The sequence below is a fragment of the Mauremys mutica genome, chromosome 9, assembly GCF_020497125.1.
Source record: "Mauremys mutica isolate MM-2020 ecotype Southern chromosome 9, ASM2049712v1, whole genome shotgun sequence".
NCBI classification, from domain to species: Eukaryota; Metazoa; Chordata; order Testudines; family Geoemydidae; genus Mauremys; species Mauremys mutica.
Window position 1 is genome coordinate 10137691 of NC_059080.1, and position 11844 is coordinate 10149534.

The 11844-nt window shown below is 40.5% G+C and overlaps 1 protein-coding gene across 4 annotated transcripts in view; it reads left to right on the forward strand.

The window, feature by feature from the left end:
- Window positions 1–11844, forward strand: part of AFF2 (AF4/FMR2 family member 2) — a 492794-nt gene that overhangs the window by 446839 nt on the left and 34111 nt on the right. For all 4 annotated transcript variants that reach the window (XM_045031554.1, XM_045031555.1, XM_045031552.1 and 1 more), the window contains one exon: window positions 11561–11723. In XM_045031554.1, coding sequence (XP_044887489.1) covers window positions 11561–11723 — 163 coding nt within the window. The remainder of the gene's footprint in view (window positions 1–11560; window positions 11724–11844) is intronic.

The following is an 11844-nucleotide window of genomic DNA, read 5'->3' on the forward strand; positions in this document are numbered from 1 at the left end:
AATGATTGCTCATTATTGCTATTGGTGACTTCTTATATATAATTAAGAGCAGTACCAGTGAAGTTAAGGTCTAATGTGTTTTCATTCATTTCTTTGTACTTCTGTGGCCCCTGTTATCAATAATATTTATGTTCTTGACAATCATAAATGTATTTACTATCACCACGTAAGTCCCCTATGAACAAAGGGAGGCCTTCTCTCCCCATTTCACAAATGGGGAACTGAAGAACAGAGCAGAAATATTTTGCCCGAGGTCACACAGGAAGTCTGTAGGAGAACCAGGAATTGAACCCAAGATTTTAAGTCCATGGCCGATGCATAACCACAAGACCACCTTTCCCCACAAAGGCAGCATAATAATAATGTCATGTTGAGGGAGGTGTGGCACTATTTATGCCTTAATTGCTTTAATACAACTGCTAGCAACACTGTACAGTTGCATTCAGCCTCTGATCCTCCACTGCTTAGCACCTTGTGTAGTCATTTACATCTGTGCATAAAGAGTTTAGAACTCTACCACTGTTACAAGTGTGTGAAAGATTCTGATGGTGGTAGTCTTTTACACCTACTTTGCTAAGGGCTCAATCCGTCATTGTGGCCAGGTTTATAACGCTCTCCCCCTTCCCCATCCTGAGAATAGCAAGGGTCCATTTTGGTCACTGCAAAACTTCTAGAAGTCTCAGGGCTTTTCTAAACAGTGACAGTGCAACAGCCTGCAAGGGGCTGACACACCCCCTATGGCATAGGAATGGCTACATTGGCTGTATGCCACCCAGAGATTCCCCCATAGCAAGTAAATCTGCAGTAGGCTTCTGAAGTTATGTGCCACCAGAACCATACAAAGAGGCCACTGCAAAGGACAGAGGATCTACGTAGTGTGAGTGACCATATGTGGTGTAAGGCAGTGCAGAAATCAGCACCTCACTCTCTAGCTTTATACAATTTCTGATTTTAAAAATGGTTTAAATATTGGAAGCGTTCTATAGTGTACATTCCATTGCCAAAACATCCAACTTTCTCACACACTCTGCCTGTAGGTGTGAAAAGTATTTTCTCCCCATTTTTGCACACTTATTTTAACCTTTTCCCACCTTCGGGAAAACAGAAAAGAGAGAGAATTCAGAGGGGGAAAACCCCTACAAATTCAAAAACTGAAAATGGAAAACTGAAATTAAACCATTTTTCAAGTCAAATCAAAACAAAAGGTTTTGATTTGTTTCAAAATGTTGATTCAAACAGAGTTTTGGTGTTTGTTTAATCAAAATTGCTGTTTCTAAGGAAAATTTTGTTGAAAATGTATTTTCCAATGGAAAACATTTTCAGTTAAAAATGTTGACCAGCTCTACATATAGTCTCCATAGTTGTCACTGTGTATTTGGGATTTTTGCCTTCTTAAAGTGATTGAAAATCATAATCCACAATGCAGTCAACAAATACAGAATTATTCCATTAGTATTTCCTTGCCACTAAGGCAGAATTGACACTTGGCTCCCAGTTCTGTTAACACTGGGTCCTAGAAGCGCAGTTCCAGTCCAAAATATATTTAACTGTATTAAAATGCATCGTGTGAAATCTGAAGCTGTTCCTATACATGCATGCATGGACGATTTAGCTGATTTTCAGTCTTATGCACCCAAGTTCAGGCCATATGTGACAGAAGTAGAATTAAGGTTTGCCATTATGTGTCCACCCCAAAAGGGGAAATGAAGGTATACTTCTACCCTGATATAACGCTGTCCTTGGGAGCCAAAAAATCTTACCGCGTTATAGGTGAAACCGCGTTATATCAAACTTGCTTTGATCCGCCAGAGTGCGCAGTCCCGCACCCCGGAATGCTGCTTTACCGCGTTATATCCAAGTTTGTGTTATATCGGGTCATGTTATATCGGGGTAGAGGTGTATTTTCTCACAAACATGCTTGGATTCTTTGGTATAATAAGTGCCGCATTAAACCCCTGCTGACACTGTTTATTCACTTTAAATTATGAATTATAGTGTATGAATTAGAATATATACCTGTTGATTTACACAGAAGATCCACAGCAAACACTGAGGAAGAGAAATCAGATCTATGTATCAATATATACATCCAGTTTGATGTGGTGGAAATTTGTGTGTTAATATTTATATAATAAAATGGTCCCATTTGACGTTAGAGTGTCTTGGTGTGACAGCATTCTTGCTCTGCTAAATCCCAACCAAACAGTAGCACTTCGGGGCATCGAACAAATAATATCCATTGAGACGTGAATTCAAGGATTTTGCATATTAAGAAGACTATATGGTATTGTATTCCCAGGATCATATCACGCCTTCAAAATAGCTTCCCAGCCCTGAGGTTAGTGGGAGTTGCATGCACAAAGCAAGGATATGGGATGGAGAATTCCCTTATATATGTCAAGTATGTGTAAGAACAGTCTGGAAGGAGACGGGGGAGCAGTTCTGATTGCAATAGTTCAAAACTCTTTTATGGTTGCCATTAGGACTGTGATATTAGAATTCACTTTCTTCTTCTGTTTGTTTGTATTTTCCCAGGTAATTTGATGTGTTGTATCTATACTTTTAATATAGGTCTGATTAAGAGCCAGAACTCATCACAGACCAAAACTAAAACTAGCGGTAAGGTCTGGAGAAGAGTTGGCAGTAGTAGCAGTACTGCGGTTAAAGTCACATTGCAAATGTGTACACACAGTTCCACCTAGGATTTGTGGCTAATGTAATTCTTTATTGGAAGGCTTAACCTTGTTATGGATTCTTGGCAGCTTTTCCCTGCTCTAGTCATTACTAATGCAAGCTGTCAATCACTTTAGTTCTGCTTTGACATAGATTGTGGCTCACAGGAGTTAGTTCTGTCATTCTTTTTACTTCTTTCATCTTTACTATCCTTTTTTATGGTCTTAAAAGCTGAAAGTACAAAAGAGCTGTATGTATATGAATAAAAAAAATCTGTTTCGGTAACTCTATCAGCCTTGTTATAAACAGTCTTTGATTAAAACAGTTGCTTTTGAACACAATAAAATGAGAGTGTGACTTTTTACACTCCACATATTGTAAATTACCTTCCTCCTCAAAATAAATCAGAACTCATATTTGCATTACAGTGTTCAGGATTGATCCAGGCAGATCAGCTGAATATCCTGAACATCCTGAATAGCATATTATAGATGCCTTCCTTCTTCATGTTTTTTGGCTTGACAGAGGCATCATAAATGATGTCTTCTTATGCACTAGTGTTAGCTAAAGCAACAATTTCCACACCTTATTTCATTTCACTGGGGCTAGGTACTGATTAATACTTTAAAAGGGGCTTGAAACAGGTTTCAAATCCTGTGTCAGCCTGATCTTTGAAAGTTTAGATTTGAGTCCAGCCAGCTAGGCAATAAATAATTTAATACTAACCAATGAGAAGGCAGTGAACAAATCATTCAGAGTGATCCTTCCTTTAAAAAAAAAATCTCATGGCTGCCATATATAAGTTTGGAGATATAGACATGAGCAATTCATTATAAAAACCATGACAGCTCCCTTTCAAATTAGAAAAGTGTATTACTTTCTGATAATGCGGCAGGAATAGAAATGAAATAAAACTTCATTATTGAACAGGTACAGTATTAAATTGTGACACTAAATATTAATCAGCAAGGTGTCTCAGTATTATCTACTGGAATATCCAAGGAAACTTTTTCTTAAACATTTGCACAGAATTCAGCCAGACAAGTAACATCTGTGAGATTTGTGCGATTGTTCTGTACAGATAGACTTTTTGAGTGAAGAGTCTGAAACTCTTACCCTGGTTAGCGGTTTACTCCTCAGTCACTCCCACTAGAATGAACTGGAGTAAATGGGAAGAGTTATGGCAGTCCTCAGTATGAGTAAGGGGATCATCGTCTGGCCCATTATTATTGTATTATGATAGTGTCCAAAGGCCTCAACCAGGGTTGGGGCCCATAAACATAGCAAGAGGTTGTTCTTGTCCCCCAAGAGCTTATGGTTTAAATCAGTGGTGGGCAGCCTGTGGCCCATGGTCCGCACGAGACCCGACAGGGTAATCCGCTGGTGGGCCGCCAGACAGTTTGTTTACATTTGCATGGCCACCTGCAGCTCCCAGAGGCTGCGGTTTGCTGTTCCCAGCCAATGGGAGCTGTGGGAAGCGGCAGCCGGCCCGTCCCACGGGCCGCAGGTTACCCACCACTGGTCTGACTAGACAAAGTCAGACAAAGGGTAGGACAAGTATTATAACCCCCATTGTTGGAGGGGGAACTGAGGAGAGATTCTCTGACTCCAATCCAGGGCCTTGAACCATAAGACCAGCCTTTCTCTCACATCTACAGTCTTCTTTTCTATACATACATCTATCCTAATTTTGTCAGAGGGGGAGCCGTGTTAGTCTGGATCTGTAAAAGCAGCAAAGAGTCCTGTGGCACCTTATAGACTAACAGATGTATTGGAGCATGAGCTTTCTTGGGTGAATACCCACTTCGTCGGATGCATCTTTGCTGCTTTTACTAATTCTTTTGGTTCAACTTTGCCACCAGTTAGGTCTCTTCCGAGACCAATGCTCCTTGTGAAAATGCATTGCTGGCATTGATGTACCATTGACTCCCTAGTCAAGTCCCATATACATTTTCCCACTTCCAGCAGCAATCTGTTTTCTCAGATATTTACATTTGATTTCACAGGGTATGATTGAACAAGTGGTCAGTTTATCACTCCTCTGTGATTCCTAAAAAAAATACTTTTGGTGAATAAACCCATTGTTGAATCTCTAGTCAATTAGCCCTGGTCTACACTGGTGAGGGGTGGGGGAATCAATCTAAGTTATGCAACTTCAGCTATGTGAATAACGTAGCTGAAGTTGACATACTTAGATCGACTTACCGTGGTGTCTTCACCGTGGTCAGTCGACTGCTGCCGCTTCCCTGTCGACTCTGCCTGTGCCTCTAGATGCGATTAATCGATCCCCTGCTGGATTGATCGCTGCCTGCCGATCTGGCAGGTAGTATAGACATACCCTTAGCTAACTTCTCTTCACAGGAATTAATGCAGCTAAGTGTGATAGGTGAAAAATGTAGGCAGCTGTCTTAGACATTGTTGCTCATTTCTGTCATTTGAGGAGTTTCAGTGCGGTAGTGTGAAGTTACACAATTGCTTTTTTAAAAGATATATACATTTACACACTATGGAGTTGATTATTTCACATATTAGAGGTTAATGATTTTTAGAATCAGACATTAGCTTGTTGTAACTACCAGGTTTAGTCTTGAAAGCCATTTATTAAAATATTAGAGTAAATGATGTGTTGAAAATAATGTAACAGTCTTGATGAAAAAAGAATGCTTAAATTGCACATTTTCCATGCAGAATAGTAAGCCGTGCACATGATAACTCCACGTCTGCTTCGATAGGTGTTTGGAAAATGAATCGGTGACTCTTGAGAACAGATGAAGTGGAAGTGGGAATTTAAAAATTTAAGCATATCACCTATAACACCAATTGCAGAGAAATAATGTTGGTGTTTTGGATAACTTTGCCGTAGCACCAGGATTGAAACCGCAGCAGTGGATTTTAAGGCCTGGTCTTAAGATAGCTGCACAGCTGCAACTTCCATTCAAGACAGTTCAGCAACTCTCTGCCTTAGACCCTTGAGATCAACTCGTCCAGTAACCCACTTCTAGATGCTGGTGCCTGGTTTGCTCCATAGGGCCTTTTCTATCAGGTACTTTGTGCTCACCACCACAATACTGAGTATCAAGTTACACATGAGGTGTCAGACACTCATACACTGTAAACATTTGTGGCAGGGAGTTTCCCCACGTGCACCAACAAAGAGAAAACTAGATCATAGGGCTGGGGGCGGGGAGGAATGGATGAAAGCTACTGGAGGCCAACAACAAAGAGCAGCTTCCCTCCTACCTGATTCCAGAGTCCCTGTCTGTGTGCTTCATCCATTGACCACCTGTGTACACCCCATGCTTGCCAGCTGCTCTGGTAGGCAACCACAGATGTGTCCATGATGGTCTGTGCCAGAGGATGGAGTCAGAGGGGTTGATCCTGCTGTCAGCTGCACTGTGGGTGTAACGCCAATGGCATTAATCTCACTTAAGCTGGAGTGAATGAATAGGTAGGGAATCAGGCCTCCAATGTGTAGGTAGCAATGACTAGGAGCATATACCTATAGCGCTGCCTCTGCTGTCATAAAGAGCCTCTTATCAGCACTGTGCCCGATGTGTCTGTTTCTTCTTAGTAAACCCACTGCTGCAGTCACTTGTCATGGTGCAGGCCGTTCACAATCTGCTCCTCTGCAGAGTGCAGAGAATTGGGATAGGACAGGGGTCGGCAACCTTTCAGAAATGGTGTGCCGAGTCTTCCTTTATTCACTCTAATGTAAGGGTTCGCGTGCATTTTAACATCTTTAGAAGGCCTCTTTCTATAAGTCTATAACATATAAGTAAACTATTGTTGTATGTAAAGTAAATAAGGTTTTTAAAAGGTTTTTAAAATGTTTAAGAAGCTTCATTTAAAATTAAATTAAAATGCAGAGCCCCCCGGACTGGTGTGAGTGCCACTGAAAATCAGCTCGCCTGCCGCCTTCTGCACATGTGCCATAGGTTGCTTCCCCCTGGGATAGGATCATGTGGTAAAGGAAGAATAAACTGAAAAATAGGACCAAGCACATTGTCCTGCTAACTTGAGAGGCACTCAGCTGGGTCTTCGGAGAGCAGGGTTCAGTTCCAAGGCCAGAGATGTATATACTTCCAGTATTTGCTTTGTCTGGTCACATTGCAAGCTCTTTGGGGCAAGGACTGTCTCTCACTCTGTGTTTGCATAGCAGGTCCGTGGGGCCTACAGTCACAAACAATAGTAATTGACTGTCTTTTATTTGGTGCTTTGCCCAGACTGTGTTTCATTCTTTTGTGCAGCAGCAGCATTTTTGTTGTTGTTGTTGTTGTTCCAATGAGACAGAAATGTAGTTTGTAAATATTCAGAGACAGAGGGAACACTCAGCGCCTACTGGAAAATAACAGCTCTGCGGCCCAAATACCAAAGCTTTCTGCCTCCTCTAGTCACTCTGAGGGCTTGCTTCCTGTTGATAAAATGCTTTAAATCAGTTTCAAACCTCATCCGGGCTGGCATTCCGAGGCTGGAACCTAGCAACACAGCAAAGCTTGCTTTGCATTTCTCTTACAGATGCAAACCTCAATTTGTTCAGTCCATACTCACATGAGTCAGTCCCACTCAAGTAAGCACTACTCCCTTGAGTAAATGGTTTCAGGATCAGCCCCGGAATCTTTATAGAAAACCACTTTCTAGGCTTAGAGCCAAAAGTGACCTCAGGGGAGAGTTCAAACTAACCAATATTTTTTCCCTGAAAGGCAGATTTTTATTTTTATTTTTTTAAAAAGGAACGATAATCTCTCCATTAAACTCATCTCGCCCTTGGAAATGAGGTTTTTTCCCCCCATTCACTTGTGTGTGAAAGGTCTGTATACATTCTTCTCTTCTGCTGAGCAGCATTATTAGACGTTGATTGGGCAAGGAGCCATATGCAAGATGTTCTTTATCTTTAGCTTTGTGAGATGTTAGGAGAGGCATTTCAGGTCTTATCTGATTGTGTGGCCGTGCGTAAGTTTACTCTTAAACGCAAACTACATGACGAAAAGTGAATACGTTTACTTTAAAAAAATCTAGTTTGGTAATGATGTCTGCAGCATCAAACTGCCTGATGTAGCCAAGGCATAATCTGATTAGCCTAGATTAAAGACAAATATGACCTCATTGTTTTGTAAGAAAAACATTATTTCGAGTCTGTCCGATCCCTCCTGCAAGCTTGCCCAGCTATGTTATTCAGTGATATTTCGCCCATGAGATCTTCTCTGGGAACGGTGTGCAACAAGAAAGAAAATAAGGCCAGGTTGGGTCTGACATCTATTTCCATGGTTTTGTTCTTGCTCTTTGAGTTCCTTGTCACAGTTACAGACCTCACGTACATGCCTTAGATGTGCACGTACTGGCTACAGTACCTATTCGCTTCCAAATACACTTCACAGTACAGGTTATGTTTAAAGGCCTGAATGATCTGGGATCTGGCTACTCAGAGACCAACCTCTCCCATTTTGATCCATTGTAGGAGTTTTTATCCATTATATCAGATATAATATAGAGTGAACTTTCCACTGCCATCAACAGAGCATTTCTAAGGTGTAGAGCACAGACCTGAGACTCGGGAGACATGGACTATAATTCTGGTTTGGCCATTGGCCTGCTGATTGACCTTGGGCAAGTCATGTCAACTCCCTATGCCTCAGTTTCCCCATCTGTAAAATGGGGATAATGGTGCTTACCTCCTTGGTAATGCACTTTGATCTGTACAGAGGAAAAACACTAGATAAAAGCAAGAAATTATTATTATTATTTTATTTCATTTGCTCTGTGTCATTCGGTCAGAACCACATTTGGGAACCCTAAGAGCACCACATAAAGCTTCCATATTTCCTCATAAATATAGCTGGCCAGTCATACCAGCAGGTCAGAAAATTGTGAGGTTTCAACATTTGTTTCCATCCTGAATGAGGATGAAAAGTTGAAATACTGAAACTTTTCACAAAACAAAAAGTTCCAAAAATTTTCAATTCAGAAATGTCAATCCAAAACATTTTGACATTTTCAGATGAAAGTATTTATTATCCCATGGACGTTTCAACATTTTGTGGTTTATTTTGATTTTTGGAGACTGAAAAATTTTGGTTTTCCAATTCGATTTTGAGAGTTTCATGGATTTGTCCCGTTTTCTCTCCCTTTTCTTACCTCATTTCCACTGGAAAGCAGGGGGAAAGGTAGAAAGTGCGATGTGGTGGGAAAAACCTAGTTGTCACCCATTTTTACTGTTTCCCCCTTTTTCTAGTTGGAAAGCAGGTTTTTCCTCATATTCCAACACTTTGTTACTGTTTTCTATGTTTTACTAGTTAGAAAGCAGGGGAAAAAATTGAAAAATTAATTTTTGTCACAAGAGGGAACGTTCTCCTCCCCCAAAACAAAATCCCAAAACTGAAAAGGAAAACTGGAATTTTTGGGTTTACAAAAATTGAAATGAAGCACAAAATGTCTAATTTCATTTTCAAATTCAGTAATGCCCCAAAAAATCATAAACAAAATGGTCAAAATCACCATAGTCCTAAAATGTTGATGTTGGTTAACCCATTTTTTTTTCTGGTGGGTAAAAATGTTCTTTTGATTTTTTTTTTGACTGGTTCTACTATTAATTTATTGGAGTGAAATTTCCTGGGTTGGGTTTGGCTTGGCTGGATTTTTTGTTTGGGTTTTTAAAAATACTTCTGTGCATTTAATGAGCAACTAAGTTAGGTATCTATCGCTACCCAAGTGGATAGTTTGTTTGATAATGAACCACAAAGCACCCAGATGTTTTGTCAGTGGACATGAGACACATTTGTAAATATAACAAAACTATTAAAATGGCAGGACGGCTACCTGATCAGACTTTCATCCTGCATTTTTGGAACCTCCATTTTTGGGCCTCAATTCAGCCAAGTACTTCAGCGTGTTCTTAACTATAAGCATGGGCTTAAGTCACCTTGACTTCAATGGGAATAAGCACTTTTCCTGACTAGGGATGCTTTCCCGAATAAGGGCCAAACTGAGTAAAGTTTGGTGCTCATACCTGGGTCAGTGACAAGTAAGAAACAATTTGTTAATATTGTGATAAGTTCATGATCACTTAGGAATTTGATGGTTGCTGCTATACTGGAAACTGTGGCTACTCAAGCCTTAGCAGCTATGTCAGGGATAGATGATTAGACCCTTTGGGTCCAAAAAGCATCAATCTCTATCTCTAGAGCCAAAGGAGAATCTGCACTAGCTATTAAAAGAGGAACTATAATGCAAATCTGGACAGTTCTGATTCCATCCAACAGAGGGCAATGGTGCACATACATGTTCGTTTATTACAAGCATCATTAAATTAGCCATGTTGCTAGCATAGTTGAAACTTGCAAGTTACAACTTCATTTGGAATGTTTTTCTTTCCTGTCCAAGAAGGGCCCTTTTCATCTGCATAGTTCACTTGAGAGGTAATCATTAACATTTAGATTAGAAGAGGAATCTCTTTAAGGATGGCAGGGCATGTTGTGAGCAGACTTTTCCACTCCCACTAGTGGTGGGAGGGGGAGGGGCATTGCAATGCTTAAAGAGATAATTACCTTCCCTGCCATGGGGTGACGTATTGGGTGTACAAACAGCTAAGTACATGAGTGGAAAGAGAAAGTAGGTTAGAAAGAGGGAAGAATTAAGGGGTAGCTATGGCTGCCACTGAAGTCAGGGGCAACATTTCCACCGACTATAGTGGAATGGAATCAGACAAAGAATTTTTATGGACCTCACCCAGTCCAAGTGCATTGGTTACTGCATCTTTCTTGTGAGGGTTCCTCGTGTACTCACCTACACTGAACTGGTTTGATTGGGTTCAGGGAGAGCACTTCCATACATGGCTGGAGTCCTTGGAAAAAAGGAGGCTAGAAAGTTAAGAGAGGGTAAAATAAGGATTATCGCTCACAGAAAACTCCTAGGCTTGCAAAGATGTGTCTGTATGGGACTCACACATCATCTGATATATTAAGGTGAAGTATTGGATATCCATAAAGGAGTACTAGCAAATTGTGTCAGTTTTCAAACACTTTGCTTTGTCAGCTTCACAAATTTAAAATCAATCAGTTGCAGTATAGATCAGTTGAACAGACATAAAATCTTATGGTTATCTCTCTGACAACAATCTGAAAATTAAAAATGAGTTTTTAAAGACTCTGATTGGCAAACGTCCATAATACTAAAAACGGGGTTCCTTTACACCCCTTGGTGCTAAAATAAATGCTGAAAAAGATGACAGCAGAGGGTCTTTTCATAAATTGGAAGGGGAGTGGGGGAGTGCTGAAAAGTAAGTGCTATAGGAATGTTCATTTCCAACAGGAGCTCCATGTCCTTAGTGCACAGTCACAAGCAATGGTGGAAAAACCTACAAATAAAGACTCCGTGGAACCTCTGGAGAGTTGTCATAAATATGTAGCTTTTGTATCCTACGGTGTAAAATACTAAAAAGCGTTCATTTCAAATAAAGCATTATGTCCAATATTCGTTGCCTAATGTCTCTCATTTGGACATCAATTATAAATGTACTGACAAAAAATGGAGAGACCATTTTTTCCATTTGTAAATTATTTAAGTATGAGCGTTAGTTTTTGCAACCCTCACTCTAATAAGCTCAGGCTTGTGGCACTAAGCTGTTTTTCATTGGGTTGTTGTTATTATTATTATTTATTATTAACAGCATCATAAATGTGTCCTGTGAAGCATAAACCCAAAGTATTTACAAATGGTGGCTGGATCTTTCAGTCCTTACTGAGCAAAATTCCCATTTGAGACTTTGTGGAGTCAAAATGGAAGTGAGTACGGAAAGTACCAGGGTCATCACCATCAGTTTTCCTAGGTTAGACTTTTAAAATAAAAATTGGTCAAATAGCATATTCAACTGAACGTCTGTCTTTCCCCACAGTGGCCTTCCTTTGCAGACAGCACACAGTGCAGTTTTAGCACATTCCAGCGGAGGCTCTGGGAGCTCCAGTGAGTCCGAGAGCAGCTCCGAGTCCGATTCTGACAGCGAAAGCAGCTCCAGTGACAGTGAGTGTAACGAAGAGTCACGCAGTGCAACTCCGGAGGTAAAGCTATGAATTCAAGCCCCTTCTCCCAGCACACTCTCAGGAAAAAGCCTTGTCACTGAAAGCCAAATCCTTTTATCCTTCAGAAAACATAGAAGTCCTATTCTGTTTACTGTTGTTT